At 34.3% G+C, this 24,734-nt stretch overlaps 1 protein-coding gene across 7 annotated transcripts in view; it reads right to left on the minus strand.

Moving 5' to 3' along the window:
• LOC150083961 (spectrin beta chain-like) overlaps positions 1–24,734 on the minus strand; it is a 419,401-nt gene that overhangs the window by 183,832 nt on the left and 210,835 nt on the right. For all 7 annotated transcript variants that reach the window (XM_090375838.1, XM_090375834.1, XM_090375833.1 and 4 more), the window contains exons 6-12: positions 23,392–23,507; positions 20,202–20,314; positions 18,808–18,995; positions 14,592–14,774; positions 12,670–12,927; positions 9,230–9,368; positions 5,274–5,433 (exon numbers count right to left, since the gene is read on the minus strand). In XM_090375838.1, the coding sequence (XP_090231964.1) occupies positions 5,274–5,433; positions 9,230–9,368; positions 12,670–12,927; positions 14,592–14,774; positions 18,808–18,995; positions 20,202–20,314; positions 23,392–23,507 (1,157 nt within the window). The remainder of the gene's footprint in view (positions 1–5,273; positions 5,434–9,229; positions 9,369–12,669; positions 12,928–14,591; positions 14,775–18,807; positions 18,996–20,201; positions 20,315–23,391; positions 23,508–24,734) is intronic.

Genomic DNA, 24,734 nt, shown 5'->3' on the forward strand with positions numbered 1-24,734 from the left:
GTTATCAATAAGAGTCCAGATGCACAAATAAACTCTACATGGTCGAATCAGTTCAAGACATGCCCTACAATTAACAATAACAGATTCAACATACATGTTGAATCTGCCTGGGTGGTACTTAAGGATTCCCTCAAACCTGCCATGGTGTCTCAGTGTTGAACAGAGGTGTATTGCTAAAAAAAATAGTACTGGAACACTCATCAATTAACTAGAAATAGTTACCTATGCTTTTTTCATTTGCAAAAATAAATAAGTCAAAGATTAGAATGTTTGTTCAGTATTTATTTACAACTATTAAATAAAAATTTCGAAAGGAAAAAACAAAGACAAAAAATTTAAAAAATCAGAAAAGGAAAAAAAAACAAAAACAAAAACTCCAAAATAATATAAAAAATACTGTTCAGAAGATTCATAGAAATTTCCATACAGGATCAATTACGTATTCTTTTGTGACTGCCCTTTTTGTTTGTTGGTCAACAGCAGAACAATGAGACTGCAACCAAGTTCGGACAAAAAAATTTGGATTCCATAATTCTAATGGTGGACCATGTAGTTTAATAAACAACAAACTTGCCACATGTTTGACAAGAATACGGTATCTTTTCTCGGTTAATATTAAATTCATACTGCTGAAGCCACATTCACATTCAGAAGAACTGCAAGCTCTAATTTTGGAATAAGTTTTTAAATGTTCCAAATCTGTGGGCATGCTACGACCACCATTAGCTAAATAATCCCTGTAGGCATTCAAACATTTTGTGAAAGATAAATTAAAATGTTTACAGAGAGATTCTATTTCATTTTCTCCAAATCCAAGATCAATTTCAGATGGCCATTCACTTGGTTCAAGAATTCGCAACTGTTTTATAATGTCTGAAGTTGAAATTCCTTCAGTAAATTCAGTAGAATCTGTACTAACACTCAGCCTATGCTTCATATTATTAATAATACTGTTTAGAAATTGATTTCTATGAATTAATGTTACTTTGTTATTGTCCGTTAATGTTACTGAAAATAATTGCATTTTTTCAATAGCATCTGAGGCTTCTAACAACTTTTTTTCCTTTTTGAGGATCTTTTAAAAATTCCAAGTAACGAATTGTATGACGAATCAATTTGTCTGCATATACTTATTGTCATATCTCTTTTTTTGCAATGACTCTGAAAGAATCGATAGCTCAAACAATACATCGTACATCAGGGCTAAATTTAGAACAAAACTGTTTGGATGAAATTCGTTTATATAATCCATTGAACATGGACTGTTCAGTTTTGTTTCGGTTGTTATCTCTTTACTTGCATTTTCAAAATGATGGCATAAAGACGAAAAATTTTGCCAAACTGCTGATGCGCTCCTAAAGGGGCTGGCCACTCAGCTTACATTAAATACCTGTCCAATCCTTTTAATTTCTTTGCCAATGCTGGTAGCGCATGCTTCTATTTCTCTCTGGTTTTTGGAGATTGACTCTATGAAGTGTAGAGCTTGTTCATAAATATTTGAAAATGGTTAATTCCACGAACTTCTGATATTGCATCTCCACCTGATAACTCAAGCTGATGGTTTAAACAATGCCATATGATCAAATTTGGATATTTTTCTAATAATTTATTTCCAACTCCAGATTTTCTGCCCAACATAACCCATGCCCCATTGCTCGTAAAAGAAATTAAATAGTGTTTTAAATAATTGTCGTCAAATCCATATTTTTCAAGACATTTTAGTTAGTTAGTTATTTGGTTTTTAGGAGCATTAGCAACTAAGGCCATATTGCTCCGGGATATGCGGTGGTCATTCCCTGACCTTTCCACATCCCCTGTATTTGGTGGTTTTGGGCTCGAACCTCGGTCTAATCAAGAAGCATGTGCTACACACTGCTGCTCCTTCCCACCTGGCTACGGAGGCGCCTTTTGGGGATTACCCTGACTTCTAATCTCTCTTGGCACAAGCACATTACAAATATTGCTTCCTCTGCATCTAAAAAACTTGGTTTTCTCTTTCACACTCGGCATTACTTTTCTTCCAAACAGCTGCTCACTCTGTATAAATCGCAAATCCGCCCTGCCATGGAATATTGCTCTCACATCTGAGGTGGTGCCCCCAAAACCTCTCTCAGACTTCTTGATTCCATCGTACATTCAGAAGAGGGCAGTTAGGTTAATTAATGATTCATCTCTAACAGAGTTTCTCCACTTACTGTCTCATAGACGTACTGTTTCTGCTGCATGCCTCTTCTACAGATACTTCCATGGGCACTGTTCTTCTGAATTGGCTTCTATAATTCCTGCTCTCTTTCAAAACAGTCCAAACACATGCCACTACCAGCCAACATCCATTTACTGTCCAACTCTCAGAACCAACTTTTCATCTTCCTCGTTTATTCATTCAACTGCTGTTTTCTGGAACAACCTTCCTTCATACGTATTTCCTTAAAATTACAGTCTACAGAAGTTAAAGTCCAATGTCAATAAATATCTTCTTTCGTCTTCTCAACCTCCAACCCAAGCACGGTACTACGTGCTATAGGTTCTAATACCTCTCGTGTTTGGGGATTACATAAAAAAAAAAAAAAAAAAGTGTAAAAATGGTGACAAATAAATGCCTTAGTGTTGATAATGCACTATACTCATTTTTAATCCATTCTTAATTCTAATGAATTTTCTTCTACTGAAGGAAGTGGACTCTAACAAGTCATAGACAGCAGAAGACACCAATGATTTATGTATGCTACTCTCAAATCAACAAAAAAGAAGAAAAGAGAAAATGCAACACAAAAGTAAGAAGTAAAGCATGTTTTTTCCCAGTAAAAAAACACAGCCATAACCTCTTCCTAACATTTTAAAACAGATATTTGAGAAATGTCTTTTTAAAGAGAAGAAAATTTTAGGGTAATAAATAAACTATGTCTGATCCTGTGAAGCCTTCCTTCTGACCAGTCCATGGTAAACATAATCTAATAACTCAACTCTCCAGGGAAGCAGTTTGGTCTCTTTCTCTCTCTCTATTCCCCACCTTAAGAATGAACTATATAAGAATCACAGTGTGGTCATTAAGCAATTATCAGTCCACATGAGGAATGATTCAAACCATTATCTAGATTTGACTTTTATTAACAAATCCAACTGCTCTGCTAAACCCCTCAAATTTTAAATAAGTAACATATGCTAAAAATATTGTAAATACATATCTTTTAAAGTCAGTTAAATAAATATCTTATAAAATACTTGTAAATTCAGGTAAATAAGCACCTAGCAAATACTTGTAAATTCAGATAAGTAGTTTGCAATCTCACAACCAACTTTAACAACATTAAATTATTGAATATGTGTATTTTAGTGCAATTACATCATTTATACACAGCTAATTATAGATTAGCAAATTTGCAATAGCGGCATCGTTCAAGTTACATCTCATATAGTGAATACCTTCAAGACAAGTTGCCACAACAATGCACTACTTCAAATAAGTAACGCTCCACCCGAAGGAGAAGACTGTTGTTACTTATTCTCAGTGGATGCCACCACCCAGACGGCACAGTTTCAGGACTATTTGGCCCTTCTTCGGTGGGTGGGTAGGTACCCAAGTGATGTAATGATGACAAAACAGTTGTGAAGTATATTTCCACAATATGAGAGATGCCTGATGGTGTATGATATAAGTTAAGACTCTAATGCATTAAGGGCTTAAGCCTCAAGCTGCGAAAGAGATCAGACTATGTGTATTTTAGTGCAATTGCATCATTTATACACAACTAATTATAGATTAGCAAATTTGCAATAGCGGCATCGTTTAAGTAACATCTCATATTTTGAATAGTGCCGCTATTGCAAATTTGCTAATCTATAATCAGCTGCGTATAAATGATGCAATTGCACTAAAATACACATAGTCTGATCTCTTTCGCAGCTCGAGGCTTAAGCCCTTAATGCATTAGAGTCTTAACTTATATCATACACCATCAGGCATCTCTCATATTGTGGAAATATACTTCACAACTGTTTTGTCATCATTACATCACTTGGGTACCTAAACCCACCGAAGAAGGGCCAAATAGTCCTGAAACGGTGCCGTCTGGGTGGTGGCATCCACTAAGAATAAGTAACAACAGTTACTTATTCTTAGTGGATTCTTATCTCCTTCGGGTGAAGCGTTACTTATTCGAAGTAGTGCAGTGTCATGGTAACTCGTTGTGAAGGTATTCACAATATGAGATGTAACTTAAACGATGCCGCTATTGCAAATTTGCTAATCTATAATTAGCTGTGTATAAATGATGCAATTGCACTAAAATACACATAGTCTGATCTCTTTCGCAGCTTGAGGCTTAAGCCCTTAATGCATTAGATTATTGAATATTTGAATATATTGCTCGAATATCTGTAAGAAACAATTGTAAAGCTGCATATAAGATCATATAACCCTATATTTACATATGATATTTCTTATAGACACCCTATTAGCCCATGGCCATGCAGGGATGGGAACACTTCAGAATGAATACACACATCTTAATAATAATAATAAAATAGAAAGAATTTTTGGAGATTATATACAATTTTTTAAGACGGTATAACAGAAATGCTGTTAAAGGGGTGGGGGAACTGCCAGTGAACAGAATGACTGATTTCATTTATTTTGCCATTAAACAGAGCAAGGCTAAATGGACTAAACAGTCCTTTTTTAAGGTTATTATTATATTAAAACCACTCTTATACCACATGAAAGTTAATAATATAGTTTATTAGGCTGTTCACCTACATTACTATACATTAGGGTGACGTTTCGGGTATCTTACTGATACCCATCATCAGACCAAGTTGCTGACAGATTCCTCCTGTGCATGGTCTGATGATGGGCATCGATAAGATACTCAAAACGTCATCCTAATATATAGGCAAACAGCCTAATAAACTATATTATTAATTTTCAGATGGTATAAGAGTGCTTTGAACGTAATAATAACCTTAATGGAAAACAACCACATAGCACCCTTCCCTAACTATATTAGTATTTTTTTCTTCTTCTTCTTTTTTTTTTTTTTTTTGACAGCAATATCTCTATGTAATGTAATGCTACAAAGTTCCTGATATGGTTTTTAGCCATGGCCTGATTAAAAAACCTTACCCTATTACTGAATACACACAAAAACATTCTCAGTTTAGAGGGGGAAAAAGCAGGTAAAAAGACATGTGGGGAGAAAATGAAATTATTAATATATGAAGAAAATGTTAAAATATGAATTTTGGAAAAAAAACGAAATCCAAATAACAGTTACCTTGTTCACCCTCAGCAATTAAAAATCTTTGAGAATGCTGTATGACTGCTTTAACCCTTTCACCAAGAACATTAATGTCAGCCTCAACAAGACTATGCTTCTGAAGAAGGTCCTCCACTCCCATTAAATGTTTTCCATTATCTTCTGTCATAAGACGAGCCTGAAGATTAAAAATAATAATAATAAAAAATTATAACTGAGAGTAATGATTATTTTTATTATTTAACAAACAGTTGGAGATTTATAAACTGAATTTATTTGTTTTTTTTTTCTTTTTTTTATGAAAACCCCAAACACGAGAGGTATTAGAACCTATAGTACTTAGTACCATGCTTGGGGTTGAGGCTGGGAAGACGAAAGAAGATATTTGTTGACAATGGACTTGAGCTTCTGCAGACTGTAATTTTCAGGAAATATGTATGAAGGAAGGTTGTTCCAGAAAACAGCAGTTGAATGAATAAACGAGGAAGATGAAAAGTTGGTTCTGTGAGTTTGAAGTTGGACAGTAAATGGATGTCGGCTGGTGGGGGCACGTGTTCAGACTGTTTTGAAAGAGAGAGCAGGAATTATAGAAGCCAATTCAGAAGAACAGTGCCCATGGAAGTATCTGTAGAAAAGGCATGCAGCAGAAACAGTACATCTATGAGAGACAGCGAGTGGAGAGACTTTGTTAGAGTAAAAAAAAAAAAAAGTAAAGTGCAGCCATTATCAACCCACTGCAGGGTGGAAGCCTCCTCAACAATTCATGCTGAGGGAAATGGACCATAATCTGCCACGCTGGTCCAGTGCGGGTTGGCAGATCGACCGTATTCAGCAGTCAGGGGCTTGAACCCCGGTCTACTCAAAGAGCGTGTGCTACTGCACTCCCGCTCCTGCCCACTCGGCTACGGAGGCCGTCTAGGAATCATTAATTAACCTAACTGGGCTCTTCTGAATGGAATCTAGAAGCCTGAAAGGGGTTTTGGGGGGCACTGCCCCAGATGTGGGAACAATATTCATGGTAGGGCGGATTTGCGATTTGTACAGAGTGAACAGCTGTTTGTAAGAAAAGTAACACCGAGAGCTAAAGAGAAAACCAAGTTTTTTAGATGCAAAGGAAGCAATATTTGTAATGTGTTTGTGCCAAGAAAAATTAAAAGTCAGGGTAATCTCCAAAAGAGGTATATCATTTTGCCTAGAAATCGGAATGTCACCAAAGATAAGCATAGGAGCAGAAAAATCTTTTTGCGAGATATAAGACAGGACTGAGTTTTAGAGGAATTGAATTAAGTTGTCTTTGCCCCACTAGAGAATTACCTGGAGATTGGCATTTAAGGAATTGGTAGCGGATATTCAAGAATTTGAAGCTGATTGAGTAGGGCAAGGTTTTTCAAAATGGAAAGTGGAATGCAATGTGCTATCATCAGCAAAACTATAGATAGGATTTCCAGTCAATGGAAGTAGATCATTAATATACAAGAGGAAAAGAGTGGGGGAAAGAACTGAACCTTGGAGGACACCAGCATTAGTGGAGAAGTTAGAAGACAGGGAGCGATCTGAGAGAAAACTCGATAACCAATTACAAAAAACAGTTGGCAAACCATAAGATGGAAGCTTGTTTAGAAGACCTTTATACCAAACCCGATTGAAAGCCTTTGAGATGTCAAGAGCAACTGCTTGTGTTTCACCAAACGTTTCCATTGAATTTGTCCATAAATGGGTAACATAAGCAAGAATATCGCCAGTGGATTGACAGTGATGGAATCCATACTGGCGTTTGTTGATCAGAAGGAAGGTTTCTATATAATTTAAGAGTTGGCAGTTAATTGATTTCTCTATTACTTTAGAAAGAGTAGAAGTAATTGCAATGGGACGATAATTGGATGTGAGGGACTTGTCACCCTTTTTAGGAACTGGCTGGATATAAGCAAATTTCCAAGCAGAAGGAAAAACACCACTGGAATAAGAAAGTTAAAAAAAATGCAGTAAAGAACAGGAGTAAATTCAGGAGCACAAGTTTTGAGAACAAGTGGAGAAATACCATCAGGACCTGGAGCTTTCTTAGCATCGAGATTCATCAAAATCCTTCTGACATCCTTTTGACGGAAGACCACAAGAGGCATTGAATGGAGCATGTTGGAAATGGTGGGAGGTGTTTTACCAAGATCATTAATGCATGAGTTGGAATAAAAATGGGATTACACTAACAGCTATGTTGAGATTTTTTTATAAATTCTAAGGGAAGCACAGAATAATCAATCAATGACTGAGGAAGATTAACATACTAGTTAATCTTCCTCAATCAGTGTAGGCCACTTTCTTGGTCTATAAACATGCTTTAAGATAGAGCAGTGTGTTACTGGCTAATTTATCATTTTCAAGCTGGTGTGTAGTGATATCTTTTGAGGGCATTTGAGAAAAATGACCCTGATAATATCTACTGCACTAGTTGTTATAGAAGCTGTTGTTTTCTCACTGTATAGGCATTCTTGAAGATATGTACCCATAAGGGATTTAGGATGACTACTTGATATCTGCTAAGCTGAGATAGATAAAATGATTTAACAAGTCATACGAGAAATTGAATGGCAACAGTGCCTTCAAATGCTTTGGAAGCAAGAACCTAATCTATGTATTAATGGGTTACAGTATATCATATGAACTGGAAAATGCCAGAAAAGTATCTCAGGAACTTAATAACTGTGGCATGCTGTGCAGAAACATTAATAGAAATGCCATATCATCATTCTTATGAGACCAGCTGCCACGAAGATTTAACACAGCCTGTTTCTGAAGCCAATTTGGGATCATTTTTTTTTTTAAGATTAATGAAATGAAGATGACTGATTTCTACTAGAATAAAATGACAAGTGATAACTCTGTTATCAGTATGTCTTTAGAGATTGATAAATTAATTATCTTAGTTAATAACACATGGAGAATTTTTTTCATAAAATATAAAACTGAACCAATGTCTTTTAATCAGTACATTGCATGACAGCAGCCCTTCTTCATCAAGAAAAAAAGTCACATTGGCTTTGCTGAAAGTTAAGCATAATAACATTACTTATGCTTTCAAAACTTTTTTCAAGCCTTCAGTATGTGGATGTGCCATATCATAATAGCATGTCCATATTTGGAGAAGAATGCCTTCTCAGTCATAATTCAAGTTGTGCTTGGCCTCTTAGATCTCTTTTAATGACTGATTCAGATCTCTTTTTAATGACTGATTCAGATCTCTTTTTAATGACTGATTCAGATCTCTTTTTAATGACTGACTTCTGAATTTTAGTTAACTTGAAATGCAAAGCATATAAAGGATCACTACATAATGCTTCAGGAATAAAAGAATTTCGTGTGACATAAAGTATTACTAATCCCACCTGGGGTGTTATAGACTATGATATATTAATTACTATGCTATATTAATTCCTGCTTGAATCTGTAATTACAGAACAGTAGTTTAGTGTCATTGAAATTACTTTGGGCACTTCTTTTGGTTAACACTGATAACTAGTACAGTGCTATACAACAGTACTTTTTTTTTTTTTGAACAAATAATATGTCATCTGGTACTGTCACTATTCCTAACTTTAATCTTCACATGTACTGATCAACAAGTTTGCGGTTTTCAAAATTTTGAATATTGCAAAACTTTATATCCATATTGTAAGTTCTACTTAAGACTGCACTAATTACAGGATGCTGTTAAAATATTTAGTACTACTTGTAAACTAACTCTTGCTCTTATTTACATTTATTTATTTATAAAAATAATGTACAACAAATAAAATAATTCATGAATTCATCAGTTTGGGATCAATTATTATATATTTTCTTTATTAAGGGCTTATAAGAAAAAATATTAAAAATAAGAAGATACACACACCAACATACAAACCAATATTTAACAAATGAAAAACTACTATTCCACACCATTATCAAATTACATTATCTAAATAATGTAGTTTTCTCACCTTCAGCTCTTCCATTGAATCCAGAATGTAAATCATTTCCTGGAAGGTCTGCTGCAAAGCCATAGACAATTCTAATCGAGCACGTCTAGCCCGCAGTAATTCTAGAAGGTAGTTCCATAACCGTAAAACATTATCCTTCCTATAAAAACAAAAATACTTTACTAATGGCTTATAAATTCCAGAAATAATAACAACTTACATATAAAATTTATTTTTTGCAATATAAATTCATTAAAACATCAAAGCAAAACAATATAATATATAATCCATAAGTATGATAATATAATTACCTCTCAGTAATTATTAAATATGCATTCTTATTTTTTCCATATGTAGAAATATACAATTATTTTAGTAATTTCTATGTCCCTGCATAAAAATACAGCAAAAATCTGGCATTCATAATCTAGAAAATCCAATACTCTATATACCTGAGTAGACCAACCAGAATTTTGCATGCACCTGTCCATCCCATGAATGCTGATGTGCAGAATGGAAATTTCACTTCAGAGTAATAAAAAAATTCTTTCTGCTCTGAAACTTTGAAACAGAGGAACACACTGATACATAAAGCTGTTCTAGAATTTAGGCAGATTTTCATTCTATGATTAATTTATAGCACAAGAAAGTTTGTCAGGTCACAGAGCTGCCTGTTGCCATGTTCAAAATTAGGGAAACCCAGTGATAACTGGAAAGGGAAACTGAAATGAGTCTAGTGAAGTATTAGGCTGACATAACATTTTAACTGTTGTGTCTGTAAACTACATTGATACAACAATTTGTATCTATTTATATTTGACAAGGGAGAAAAGTAATCATAAATCACAGCAGCATTATACAGTAATGTACATCTTGTGCACTTTATTTCATATATATGGTGTTCGTTAATCTGGGAGTGATCCTATAAATCAGCATCTCGTGTCTTTTTTTTGTTTTGCTTTGATTTGCTGGTAATAATAAATTGATCATTTATAATTAATTTGGTAAACAGAATAAAAGTTAATAATGTAAAAAAAAATTTAAGTTTTTAATTTTTGAAGAATTTAATTATCAATGGATAATCTAATCATATTCAGAAAATATTTGCTAGTATCAGCAAATATTCTGGTTTTGGAAATTACAGCAAAGTTTTATAACGGAAACTTTGCTGTAATTTACCAAAGGTATTGAGAACTAATTTGTAAATGGCAATTTTCCCAAAAGGTATTGCATACAATATCAAAGTATTGTACACAATTGCTGAAACTCAATGTTATCATGGTTGAGTTGTTTGTCTTCTACAGTAATGGATCACATTAAAGATAAAAATGAACTTTTTTTGTGACCTATATTTTGACCTATAGGTAAAAACTTTTCATTTATTACTATTTTTAAGATTCTCTATGGTGCATTTCCTGGAATAAACATGACCTGGATGGTCACTAGTTGTTGTTGTTGTTTTGGTTTTTAGGAGCATTAGCAACTAAGGCCATATTGCTCCGGGATATGCGGTGGTCATTCCCTGATCTTTCCGCATCTTCCGTATTTGGTGGTGACGGGCTCGAACCTCAGTCTAATCAAGAAGCATGTGATACGCACTACTGCTCCTTCCCACCTGGCTACGGAGGTGCCCCAATGGTCACTAGATGGAGCTGCTATGCCCCCTGCTTTTTTTTTTTATTTAAGAATTTCTTAACTTCAAGGGAATGATGCACAAGAACTCCACCTTGCATGAACAAGTCAGTCTCTTCTTTTAATTCAGGACAAGCAAAATCATGCAAAATTAATAAACAGATTTCTGAAGTAACATTTCTATTAAAAATAATGTCCAATAATTCCCCACAGAACAAATTCTGGCATTAAACAGCAAAACCTGGAAAATTTAATTCATTTTCAATTTGATGAAAAGGAATTTCATAATCAGTGGACATATTAATTGTGTCAATTAACATGTCCACTGATCATGAAAACTTGTCTAATCAAATCACAAGGTTGGATAAAATTTCATCACTTTTGAACATCTGGAAAAACTTTTCTGAAAATTCAACTGTCAAATCTGGATCATCTTCATTAATTTTGAATTGCAAACCTTGTATCCTGAAGCTTTTAAAATTCTTACCGAAGTTGTCTTTTTTTAGCTCACTTGAAATCCACTTTTTGGATTTTTTTTTTGGGAGGTTGATGATTCAGAGATTGCTTCATATAGGTCTTCTACTTCTATGGACATTAGCAACACTTCCTGTCTCTCCAAAATGCTTATTTGATTGATAGCATGTTGTGAAACGATCATCTCTCTGAATGATCGTTTCACTTAAATGCATGTAATAAAGTTTTACTAGAAGAATTCGATCTTAAGTTATTATTTCAGCACAACATCTTGTGCTGAAATAATAACTTAACTCATCTTGCACACTTGTAAATGCATGCTGATCTAAGCAAAAAGTTTTCTAGATCTCAAAATGCTGAGTATTTATAAAGACCTTTTCCACTTTTAAAAATTAATACAGTAAACCCTCGATTTTACAGACTTCAGATTTTAATGGACAAATTCATTGACACCAGAGTGTGTCATGAGATAGGGAAAATTGGGAATGCCTAAGTCATAGTAGCCAAAAGCAAGTGTCCCAGTCTGTTTATGGAAATGTGCCCCCCCACCAAAAAACTGGAATGGGATGTGTTTTCTACTGAATTCAGGTTGCCAGCTTCTGTGTACTGTAGTACAGTACAACAGAAGCTGGTAATAACATCATATACTGGTACAGAAAATAGTTATAAATAATGGTTAAAATGCTAGAATAAATGTTCTGCTGAACCAAATGCATGATAACACTTGGTTAGACTGTGATAAACTGTCTGAAAATGGAAAAAATTACAAAACCAGCAATTTTCAAGTTCTGAGGTTACTGGTTTTGGGACTTCATACTGTAAAGTATACTTCATACTGTAATAATGTAATGTTCCATAATATGAAAGATGGAATTCAGTTCTTTGATGAATTTGTGTCAATAATACTTTTATTTTTCAAATACTTTCAGATATAGACTCTTCACTAGTATCACAATGATGGAATGGACCAGAAAAATGCTGAATTATGGGAAATAACATAATTCAGCTACATCACCAGAACCAAAATTTTGGTAACCTAATCACGCAGGTGTACCAAGGGGGGAGGAGTAGCTGTTAGGTTTCAGCTGCCCCCAAAAGAGCCTCGATTAAAAAAATAATAATAATAACAATAATTTTCTCTGGACAAAAACAGCCACTTTGATTCTCGACCCATTTCAAAAAAAAAATCCTGGGTGCACTAATGCCTGTTGTATTCAACAATAATACAATTTTTATCTGCTGATACAATAAACTTTGCAGAAGCGAGGAAAAGAAGACTGAGAATAACAAATAATATTTTAACTAGAGAAACTAATGTCAATCCAATGAGTTATCTAAATTAAGATATTTCATACCTAGCATTTATCCTGTCAATATCATGATAGTTTTCAGCTTCCAGTTCTTGCGCAACAGCAACGACAGCTTGTACTCTCTCTTCATAGGCATAAATGTCTGTCTCAATTGCTTCATGCTTCTTTGCAGCTGCTTCAACTGAGGCCAAATCGAAACCAAAATTATCCTGGGATACGAGCCGTTGATTTTCACTGAGCCAAGTTTCTCTCATGCCAGCTTTTCTGTCAAACCGAGCTGCCAATTGTTCAAGCTTCTCTTGCCTGCAAAAATTTTTGAATTTTAAATATATTAATTTTATTATTTTCAATGTACATGTACATTATTCTGCAGAAAAATAGTTGCATTTCTCCTTTCTTAACTTTTCAAATGCTCTTTACTGTCCTTCAAATACATAATTAACTTTAACAAAATAAACAAATAGCGCATGCAAAAATTATTCAAAATATTTCACAGTTCCTCTTGTTTTACTCTCTCTCTCTCTCTCTCTCTCTCTCTCTCTCTCTCTCTCTCTCTCTCTCTCTCTCTCTCTCTCTCTCCATCCCTCCCTCCCTCCCCCCTTCTTCCCTATTCACTGAAGTGAAATGTAGCATTATAGCAAGCCCAAAAAAAAGAGAAAATATGTTATTCTTATATGAGAATAGTTCAAAAAGTTCATATTCTAATGCATACAGGAAAGCTGTACCATTACAATTCCCTTTTTATTTTTCGCCATAGTCCCCAGCCACTGCAATGCGCTTCTCCCACCGACGCTCTAGTGCCTTAATCACACTGGGGAAAAAAATCCTTGTCTTGGTCATCCAACCATGCACCCACAGCTGTGACCACCTCAGAGGCATATCTCTTCCCAAGGATGTTATCCTTCAGCTTAGAGAACAAATAAAAGTCACTAGGGACAAAATCTGGAGAATATGGTGGGCATTGAAGCAACTGAAATCCTGCAGTCTGTATGGTGGTCATCGCAATCTGGAAGGTCTGACTGGGTGTATCATTGTGAAGGAGGAAGACACCTTTTTGCAGTTTTCCATGCCACTTTTCCTACATGGATGCTTTAGCACATTCACTAGCTGTGACACATAAGTGTCAAATGGTATCAAAGTGATGTGCAGTTATGCATATAAGCATTCAAAAGAGAATATTCAAGTGATGTGCCATAATGCATATAAGCAACCATTTTAAGCAATCAATAAATGAGTGCTGTTAAAGTAAATGCATGTGAAATTAACAACTACTGAACATCATGCACTGACTGAGCTCTCTGGCTGTTTACAACAACACTTGGTTTTTGTTTATAGACTTTCTAAACAATTTTAATCATTACTTTGCTTGTATTGAGGTTAGTTTTATATTGGAATAAACTTTAATAAAATGTTAAGGTTTGTTCTGATTTACAGCTTAGCCCAAAAGTAAGTGTTCACTTTTATTTATGAATCTGACTTTTACTTTTCAACCACTATTTATATATTTCAGGATGTTGAGGAGCAGCATTAAAGGAGTCACTCCTCAACATTCCAAAAATTACAGCACACTGGATACACTCTGTCTCTCAAATATGGGAAACAGTGAATGTATTAAGCCAAAGTGTACAGACTCATATACTATTAAGTCTATACAAAACAAAAAACATAGGTTATCTATTTGATGTTTTAACTAAAAACAGGCTAAAACACTCGTACATTTTTATGCCGCTACACAGCCATGGAAATCTTTAAAAATAACAAAATAAGATATTTGAATAAAAAGACAATTACAATAATTAATATGTTCTTTAAAAGAGAGCCAACTACTCCTTAAAAACATTTCAATATATTTTAAGGAAAACTTACATTTACATTTGGTGATTTACCAATAATCAAGTTAAAAATTAAAGATAAACAAAATATTATTAATTAACATAAAAATATCCTTCAAATGTATAAATTTATACCTAATCAGTTCTTCACGTAACGCTAATTCCCGTTCATGTTCTGCTTTCTCCAACCTCTCCCAAGCTCTGTTAATGTCCGAAATCATTTTTCCTTCTTTTGGAAAATATGGTTTCTGGTTATTGGCACGCATTTTACTCTGAAGTGTGAATAAAAGCACCTCAAGGTTACCTTTCTCTATAAACCTAGACAAGAAAAATGAAAACAATTAATACTGCACCAAAAGATGTAATTAAACTATCTATTATAGTAAAGTTTATTAATAAATTGAAAATTCAGGGAATGCAAAAATAAGTTAAATTGTTGTGAATTATCTAATTTTCACCATGGATAAGCCAAGTTGCAGTTAGTACAAAATATAGAAGGAATAAATATATGTCAGCACACGTCACAAGATAATCATAACAATTCCACAATGCAGCAGAACTGAGGAAATACAAAACATCTGAAGTTTTCACAGAACAAAATTTTATAGTTGTATGTCTTTCTGCTTACATGGAGAAAAATGTATTTAATTGTAATGTATATCCTGCATATACATTAAAATTGTGTTTTCACAAGTCCGCCAAATTTGAATTTTTATTATTAGAAATAGTGCGCAGTCATTTGGCAGCACAGATATGGTGATCAATGTTTCATCTGATTTGCAGTTTATTGACAAAAATATGTTGTTGACAGGAGTCAAAAACTTATATGTTTATTCTTAATGACGTTTAACTGTCATTATAGTGAATACTATAAATTCAATCATGTTATCTATGTAGCAGTTCGATGGCTAATTCTTGACCAGCTCACTGATTTTGCTATGGGCTTCAGCATTATTGATGTAAGAGGGAACTTTTACATCAGTAATACTGAAAAAGATGTATTAACTGACTATAATATTTTAAGGATTTCTAGTCAATAAACTCATCTGCTGATTGACTAAAAATGCAACTACATTTTCCATTCTGAGAAACTTCCATGAGACAAAAAACATGGTGATTTTGTGATCATACTAGGCAGTGATTGTGATTACTTCTGTATATTTGATTTTTATGAAGACATATTAATACTGTGCTGATCAAAATGAGAATTAGGCAAATAACAGACCTGTAAAAAATTTTCGAAAATGTGTATGCAGCTATACTTTACATTCAAAAAATGCAGTATTCACAGCACTGCACTTTTGTTTTACTTTAAATAAATACCTCTGCTTTAATTTTCAGAAAAAATAAACTAACATAAAAACTTCACTATTTTAACATTACACCTTGGAGAACTGAGATCTTGTCATCATCATCATCAGCCATTTTCAATCCACTGCAGGATGAAGGCCATTCCAGTGACTTTCCAGTTCCTTCTGTTTTGAGCACTGGCCATCCATTTACTACCCACAAACTCATGAATTTCATCTATCCATCTCCGCCTTTGTCTTCCACGTTTTCTTCTAGCTCCTCTTGGATACCATTCTGTTATTTTCTTAGTCCATCTGTCATCATGTCTTCGAGCTATGTGTCCTGCCCAAGACCATTTTAGTTCTTTAGTTTTGATAAGAATGTCCTTTACTTGAGTTTGCTGCCTAATCCATGTGTTTCTCTTCTTATCTAACAGTCTGATTCCCAATATAATTCGTTCCATTCTTCGCTGTGTAGTTCTTAGCTTCTCTTCCATTCTTTTGGTGAGTGCCCAAATTTCACTTCCATAAGTCATGGTGGGGAGTATACATTGGTTCATTATTTTACGTTTCAGACAAACGGATATTGCTCTTCAGTATGTGACTATATTTCCTGAATGCTATCCATCCAAAATTTATTCTTCTCCTGACTTCCAGCCATTTATCATTATTACAGCCAATGACTTGTCCCAGACAAGTATATGACTCCACCTTTTCAATTACTGCTCCTTCAATCATTATTTCCCTTTCTGTGGCATACTTGTTCATCATTACTTTTGTTTTAGCCATATTCATCTTTAGTCCAAAATCCTTACTAACCGTGCATAACTGATTAAGATTTTCCTCTAATTCTTTGGGATCGTGGCTTATGACCACAATGTCAACTGCAAATCTTAATGGTTTAGGTACTCTCCGTTCACACTGACTCCTTTCTGCGACCAGTCTAATCTTCTGAAAGCTTCCTCAAGGGCAGCAGTAAACAGCTTCGGAGATATTGTGTCTCCTTGTCGAACTCCTTTCTCAATTTTAAATTTCCTACTGTCTTTGTCTAGTCCAATAAAGGAGGTAGCACTCTCATATATTTTCTTCAAAATCATAATATATGGGGTATCTATGCCTTGTCTTTCCAGTGCCCTAAACATTGCCTTATGCTGTATGGAGTCAAATGCCTTTTCATAATCCACAAATGCCAGGCATAATGGTGTTTTATATTCATTTGCTTTCTCCATTAGCTGTGATATTACGTTAAGGTGATCCATAGTTGAGAATCCTGTCCTAAAGCCAGCTTGCTCTTTCAGTTGATTCTCATCAAGTATTCTTTCTAATCTGTTAGTAATGACCCTTGTGAATAACTTGTAGATGTGGGATAACAAGCTAATTGGTCTATAATTTCCAATTTCTGATTTATCTCCTTTCTTATGCAGCAAAACTATGATTGCATTATTCCACTGCTTACACACCTTTTCAAATGCACTTTGTGAAGAGCCTTGCCAGTTTTTGTGTTATGTCTCTTCCTCCCAATTTTAACAACTCTACAGTAACTTCATCTTCCCCCGGGGCTTTCTGATTCTTCATTTTCTTCAATGCATGTTCTACCTCATCAGGAAGAATATCGGGTATGTCGTATGTGTTGCTACTTTGCAATCCATCTTCCCCACTGCTGGCATCATTCCCTTGCTCCTTGTATAATTCTCTATAGTAGTCTTCTGCTATTTGAATTATGCCTTCTGTGCTGTTTATAAGTACACCATCGCTATTCTTCAGTTTCAGTATCATTTGTGTTTCTGTATTACTGCTCATGGCTGCTGATTTAAATCCTTTGTTTTCCCTTAATGCTTGTTCTACTTTTCTTGTGTTAAATCTTCTTATGTCCTCTCTGAGTCTCTTTCTAATGGCTTTCTTTCTTAATCGCAAAACTTGCAACTTAAGCATGTCATTGTTGATGTTGAACATAAGCTTACTGGAAGATTCAAACCCAAAATAATCATGGCACTAAATAATTACTTAGATTGCCAGTTAACCAATTTTGAATGACCCATATGTAAATTTCACATTTATTCTGTTGTTAATTGCTATCAATAGGCAGCCTACATATACTGCTGCATAGAAATTAAATGGGCCCTTAGTTTAAAGTGGTCAAGAAATGCCACAGTAAACAAGATGGCTTAAGATAGACACTACTAGGCTGTGAACAAAGGGGAATTGGGAATATAGCATTCCCAATTTTATTTAATTAAAACTCAGTTCTATCTGACATCAGGTGAAGTTGTCCCCCTCCCAAAGTAAATAGGGTGAGTCACAGTTAATTAGTGCAACAGACAAGCCAACTGTGTGCTGCAGTCCAAGGGAAAGTATTCTTTTGCAAAAGCATATGTTTGTGGGCCAATTTGTATGTAGTGCACACTGAAAAATCTCTACTTCCTCTACCTGAGAGTGCCTTCTAATTTAGCCCTAGCTAAAGAGATCTTTAGAAATATTCCAGTTGACAATGGAATTCAAACCTCAACCTCTTCAAAAGAGTTTCCAAGTGGAAAAACCAATATGTGATCACAGAGCTTAGTAACACTAATAATATTTCAAAACACATCACTATATCAATAAAACAACCACACTTAGTCATTTTTATAGAAACTGTCATGTTATGCAAGGTTATTATGACTTATTTGAATCAACTAAGCAGAAAAAACAATACTTGCATAACGAGGAAGCAATTTATATGTTTGTGTAATATAGAAGCAATTACATGAATGTGTTCTGTAAAAATTTATTAATTTTAAAGGGTTAGCAATTATCTAAAGAATTAAGAAAACAAGAGAAGTTGATTAAAGAAGAAAAGCAAACTGAATTTATATTTAAGAAAATAAATCCTTTTTTTTTTTTTTTTTTTTTTGATTTTAGTTATTTTAAAAAGTGAGTAAAATTAGTTTATTGTAAAAAATTTATACTGAGAAATTACTGAGACAATTAATTTTCATAACTGAAACAAATTTTCCCTTATTGCAAGAAAGTACCCTTAGGATACTTTCCTGCAGTGCAAAAAAATAACAAAAAAGATTACTTACTTGGGTGGTTTTTCCACAGTACGATATGTGTTGAAATATGCAAGCTGCTGTTGAACTCCAACTAAAGAGTTTGCAAATTTTCTGTCTGACAGAGCTAATATAGTTTGTTCAATCCATTTAATTAAGTCTGATGTTAGAGTTTCATATTCCTGAATCATCTTATCATTTTCCATTGCTTGTCCAACAACCTGGATAACGAATACAGAACAATAACATATCATTAACATATAAATCTAAAATTTATATTTAGTTTGCAACAATTATAAACTGTTGCAAATGTTTTATTTTTTAGAAAGTCATTCCTATCAAATTTTTAGCAATCAATGGAAGAAACAATATATGTGATACTTGGTAATCACTATGTAATTAGTCTGCTAAAAATATTCTACCATTCTAATAGTTTTCAGGTCAAAGTATTCCTGTGCTTCACTGCTTTAAATCCAGATACTGTTCTGGCTTCACATTTCTGAATCATCCACATCCTACTTCTCAGCAGTTCAGTCTTAGACTACCCTTGAGGGTAAATAAATGCTAAAAAATTTTTTTTGGTAGCTGGATGCCTTTCCTGCCACAGTAAACTGTTGAAATATTCCTAACCCACTCAATTTTTTTTTTTTTCCTTATATCTTTTTTGAATTTCTAGAGAGTATATCAGAAGTGTTCTACATATCATATTGAGGTAAATTTCTCTTATTCTTCTACAAATATTGAAATCAATGTAGAACGTATTGGGCATCATAGCTCTGGTTTATACTATCAAATTCATATTTTAAACTCTTGTTGGCTATTCCATTCACTTCCTTACTCTCCAGGCATAACCTACCAATACATGGTTTAATTTCTGGAGAGTATCATATGGAAGTGTTCTACGTATTATATTGAGGTACATTTCTCTTATTCTTCTACAAATTTTCTTATATTATATTACATTAAGCACCTCAGATGATTTCTATATGTACATACATGTCAGCAAACATATATGATTAGAAAACAAAGTATAGCATCCCAGGATTTATAGCTAGGGTACTACTGGATTTAAATTCCAAAATAATACTCCTAAGCATATGTGCTTAACAGCTGAATGTTTGATATAATTTTTTTTTATTTTTTTAAAGCTTGTAATTCCCAAACTTTGGTTTGAAGGAAGAAACCCACCATTGTCTTAGGAGTCTTCTTCTTTTGTCAAAAATTTCATCAAAAGATACTTCCAATTTTGCTAAATTTGCTGCAAAACATACTCACCCACTTCCATGTGCTGTTCCAATGAATATATCAGAACATGCTACAACTTCAGATTTAGTGGCCCTTTTGGGTGTCCCTTATATTTAATTTAATGGCTTTCCTTATCTTTCCAATATTTAATTTCCCTTAGCTTTCTAATATTTAAAGCTTACCTTCCCAATTCTTCTCCCTTGAACTGTCTCAGCTTTCATCTTTGAAAAGTAATGATAATATGTTACAACATAGGTGATGATGGATTTTTCATCTGGAGTGTCCACATATACATCTAAGAGAAATTTTAAAAAATTAAAAAAAAAAAAAAGCAATCAGTTAACTGTATATGCATATGAGAAATTATCGCTGATCATTCATGACACTGACAGAAATAGCAACAAAACATGCTAGGAAAGAGAGTAAAAAAAAAAAAACATAAATTTTTCAAAACTGTCCTCAATGGGCAGTTTCAGTTCATATTGAGTACAGATAGTTACCGACTTTATGAGTTAATTGATTCCTAGCATGCACTCATAAAGCGAAAACTCGTAAAGCGGGAATTTATATCCCATAGACATAATGTTAAAAATAGGGGTTACGTTATCAACAATGAAATTAGTTAGCTAATTAGTTTATGTTTAACAATTACTGATTTATCCAAAGAAATGAAAACGTAGCCTGTAAAATTAAGCAAATTATAATAATAAAGAAATTATTTATGACTTACAAATTTTAAAGAATGTTTATTCTTCATCATCATCATGGACTAAATGCACACTCATTGATCACTCATTATTGGCACAGCACTTGTTGGTTTGTTGCACAAGGTTATGTTGTTATTGTTGTTATTTGGTTTTTAGGAGCATTAGCAACTAAGGCCATATTGCTCCGGTGCGGTGGTCATTCCCTGACCTTTCCGCATGCTCCGTATTTGGTGGTGACGGGCTCGAACCCCGGTCTAATCAAGAAGCGTGTGCTACGCACTGCTGCTCCTTCCCACCTGGCTACGGAGGCGCCGTTGCACAAGGAGTCGTCTTCCTCAGAAATGCTTCAAGAGGCGTTTGTTTCCAAGATAATGCTCTCTTTTCTTTATAAATTTCAATAGCATGCATAAGCATTTTTTAATGGAACGCACAAATTGCAACTAACATGATTTGCATGGAGTAACAAGTTTATGAAGCAAAAAAAAAAAAAGGAATGAAGAGAAGATTCTGAAAATTTATTTATTTTTTTATACGATTGAAGATTTCAGTAAAGGGGAAACACATTTCACCATAACGTAAAAATCCACACAATTCCAGTTATCGGTATTTTTGCAAATGCAATAACATGGAGTTTATCACCCGTTTATAATTGCTTGCAGTAACAGAAAAGCCCAATAAATCGGAAAGTGCAAATTGTTTTTACTCTTTTATGGTCATGACCTCCAGAAATTTGCTTTAGAAAAATATCACAAAGCCGTTCAAAATTTGTTCTTATAACAGAACATATGATAACGATGAAAGTGTAGTGCATTAATGATGAATTGGTAACTAATACAATTTACGCTATAAAAACGACCTTTTAGAGAGTTATATAGCAAAAATTTCAACTTCCAAGGTTGTGGAACAAATTACCAAAAAACAATGTGTTACTGGTTCACATTATGATATTTTCACAATATGATGGTGTCTCTGGAACGGATTAATATCGAAAAGCAGGGTGCACTGTATTGTATAGCTATGCGCGTGATTTTAAATGCAGTATTTATGAATGTTTAACATTCGTTTTTTGTAATTAGTGTTCATATTTTCGATTTTGTTGATACTTGGAAAAAAAAAAAAACTTGTAAACCCGGGAACTCATAAAGCGGAAACTGCCTGTATTCTAAAATAGAGCAAAATAGCTTAGAGAATTGAAAAGGAGGAAGTAGAAAGAGATTTGCTTAAAGAAGATATCAACATTGATTTTGTACTAAAACACCTCAAACACACCAATATATAACATACCAGATATGCTGGGTGTCTCAAAAATACACGGCATAACTTCAGGAATGAGTTCCTCATATGTAGACAATAAAAATATTTTATATCAACATAGTTCTGGAAATGCTTCGTTCCCGAGTTATTAACTGGAATGTCTTATCTCCTGCAGGTGATTTCCTTCATCACAAGGTACTGACAGAATCTGGTGGTTTTCCATTCCGACCATGTACTCAAATCTGGAGCAAGCGGATATGCACTTTATGTACGATTTGGCGGATGGCAATGCTCTGGAGGCTCGTCGTTTGTACCACGAAAAGTTCCCAGAACAAAGATGTCCAGACAGGAAAATGTTTGAAGGTATCCATCGCCGCCTTTGTGAACATGGGTAATATGTGCAGGTGTTGGTAACATGGTAATATGCGTGGGTGTTGGAAGATTTGGAAGAACCAAATTTGGTGGTAGTACTGCCAATGTAACAGGCGTCACAGTTTGGCTGACACATTGGCAGTACTACCACCAAATTTGGTTCTTCCAAATCTTCCAACATCCGCACATATTACCATTTCAACAGTTTTAGAACAAGTCAAGCCAGTACAGAACTCACAATTCATGCCCAAACTCACAATCACACCCCTCTTATCGACTCTGCTATTTCTATTATTAAACTCAAATCTAATTATAGAATTCTTCAATATGAAGCACTCGTGATTTAATGGTGTCGACATCATTCTAATCTTAAAATTATTAATGCCAAACTCCCCTTCAATCTTTCACCAGCTTGGAACCTTTCGCGGTTAAATTTCCCACGTGTCAAAAAGTGCATCACGAGAGTATAAACTTAAACCTTTAAAACAACATGCGTTCTCTGCCCATTCAACTGCCAACTGAAGACGTTATTATTTAATGAAAGTCCTTCATAATGACTATTGGCCTCAATTGTATTATTTTATTCAAGCTTTCAAAATACTTCAATGACAACCAAGGATCGGATGTGTACACTTCTACCTCCTTGCGCTTATTTTAAATTTCGTTTTTCTTCATTTTCCCCCCTAGTTTCTTAGCTAACAATTCAACCTAAATACTAACCACCTCTTCTCAATATACCACCGCAGATTTATTCAAGGTGAGTACCATTTTTTTAACCAATTGCTATTCTATTATTAGTTAAAATGTTAATTAATTAATAAAATGTATTAATAGAATAGACTATAAATAATGGTATTTAAATAAACAAATGTAAATTTCAGAAAAAGTTTCAAGCAATTCTTGTTTTGAATCACTTTATTACACTTTCCCAATTTTTTTTTTTTTTAAATTAGGTGCCTTTTTAAAATTTCTTTAGGTTTTGCTTGTAAAATGAGATGCTTAAATTTTAAAATTATTTAATAATAATCTATTAACTCACCTTCAGGATCTAGTAACCGTGTTAAGCCTAGTTTTTGTTCTGCCACATTGAAAGCATTGTTGAGGTTATATATTGCATTTGACTTCGATAATTTTTCATACTGAATTAAATCTGGCCTATACAGGAAGAAAGCAACAAAATGTAATATGAATTGTACCCATTCATTAGTCATATGATACAAAATTACTTGTGAAGGAAAAAAATAATATATCTTATTGAAATATAATGAATATTTTAAGATTAGCATTAGTAGGGCAAATGATGCAAGAAAGCAAGCTTATATAGCATCAGCCAAAAAAAAAAAAAAAAAAACACCCTTCCTATTTCACCCATCCATTCACTCCAAATATTTGTCTAGTTCTGCCTTGAACTTATTTAAATTGCTGACCTCCATTACAACAGATGGAAGTTTGTTCCAACTATCAACCACCCACTGGCTAAAGGCGAATTTCCACACATCTATTCTACAATTGTCTTTCATCAATTTGAAATTATGCCCCCTCAGGTGAGTAATCTGAGCAAGAGAAAGAATTCCATTAGCATTCAGCTTGCTCAATCCATTCAAGGCCTTATACACCTCAATTAGATTACCTCCTCAGGTACCTAGTCTCCAGAAGCTGCAATTTCCAGAACCTAAGCCTTTCTTGGTAACACCAACCCGTTGTTCCACTCACCAATCTCTTTGCCCTACTCTGTACTCGTTCCAGCAGCTCTACATCTTTCCTAAAATGAGGCCTCCAGACCTGTATACAGTACTTAAGGTGTGGCCTGACTGTTGCCTTATACAAGAGGACAATCACCCCCTTATCCCTGCTAGCAAAATTCCTGAATTTTGCTAGCAGGGATAAGGGGGTGATTGTCCAAAAAGGCTGCAAGAATAACTCATTGACAAGACACCACGAGCTACTCTTGCAGCCTTTTTGCACTACTCAGAAAATTTCATATCTGACTGCACAATTACCCCCAAAGTCCTTTTCATTCTCCACTACCCTGAGTGTAGTACACCCAGTTGATATGTTACTCTGGGGTTACTGCTATCCATACGCAGTACTTTACATTTGTCAATGTTAAACTTCAGTTGCCACCTCTTAGCCCATCTGCTCAACTTTTGCAGATCCTGTTGCAGTAGTGTACTATGATTACTGTCATTAACAACCCTGCAAACCTTTGTATCATCTGCAAACTTAGACATTAACCCTGATATACCTTCATCAATATCACTGATAAATACCGAAAACGACAATGGGCCCAACACCGAACCCTGGGGGACTCCACTAATAATATTAGTCCATGAAGAGCAGAGTCCATTGATAACCACTCTCTGTCTTCTTCCACTCAATCAG

The sequence above is a fragment of the Mastigoproctus giganteus genome, chromosome 6, assembly GCF_048544385.1.
Source record: "Mastigoproctus giganteus isolate SK-2022 chromosome 6, ASM4854438v1, whole genome shotgun sequence".
Classification (NCBI taxonomy): domain Eukaryota; kingdom Metazoa; phylum Arthropoda; class Arachnida; order Uropygi; family Thelyphonidae; genus Mastigoproctus; species Mastigoproctus giganteus.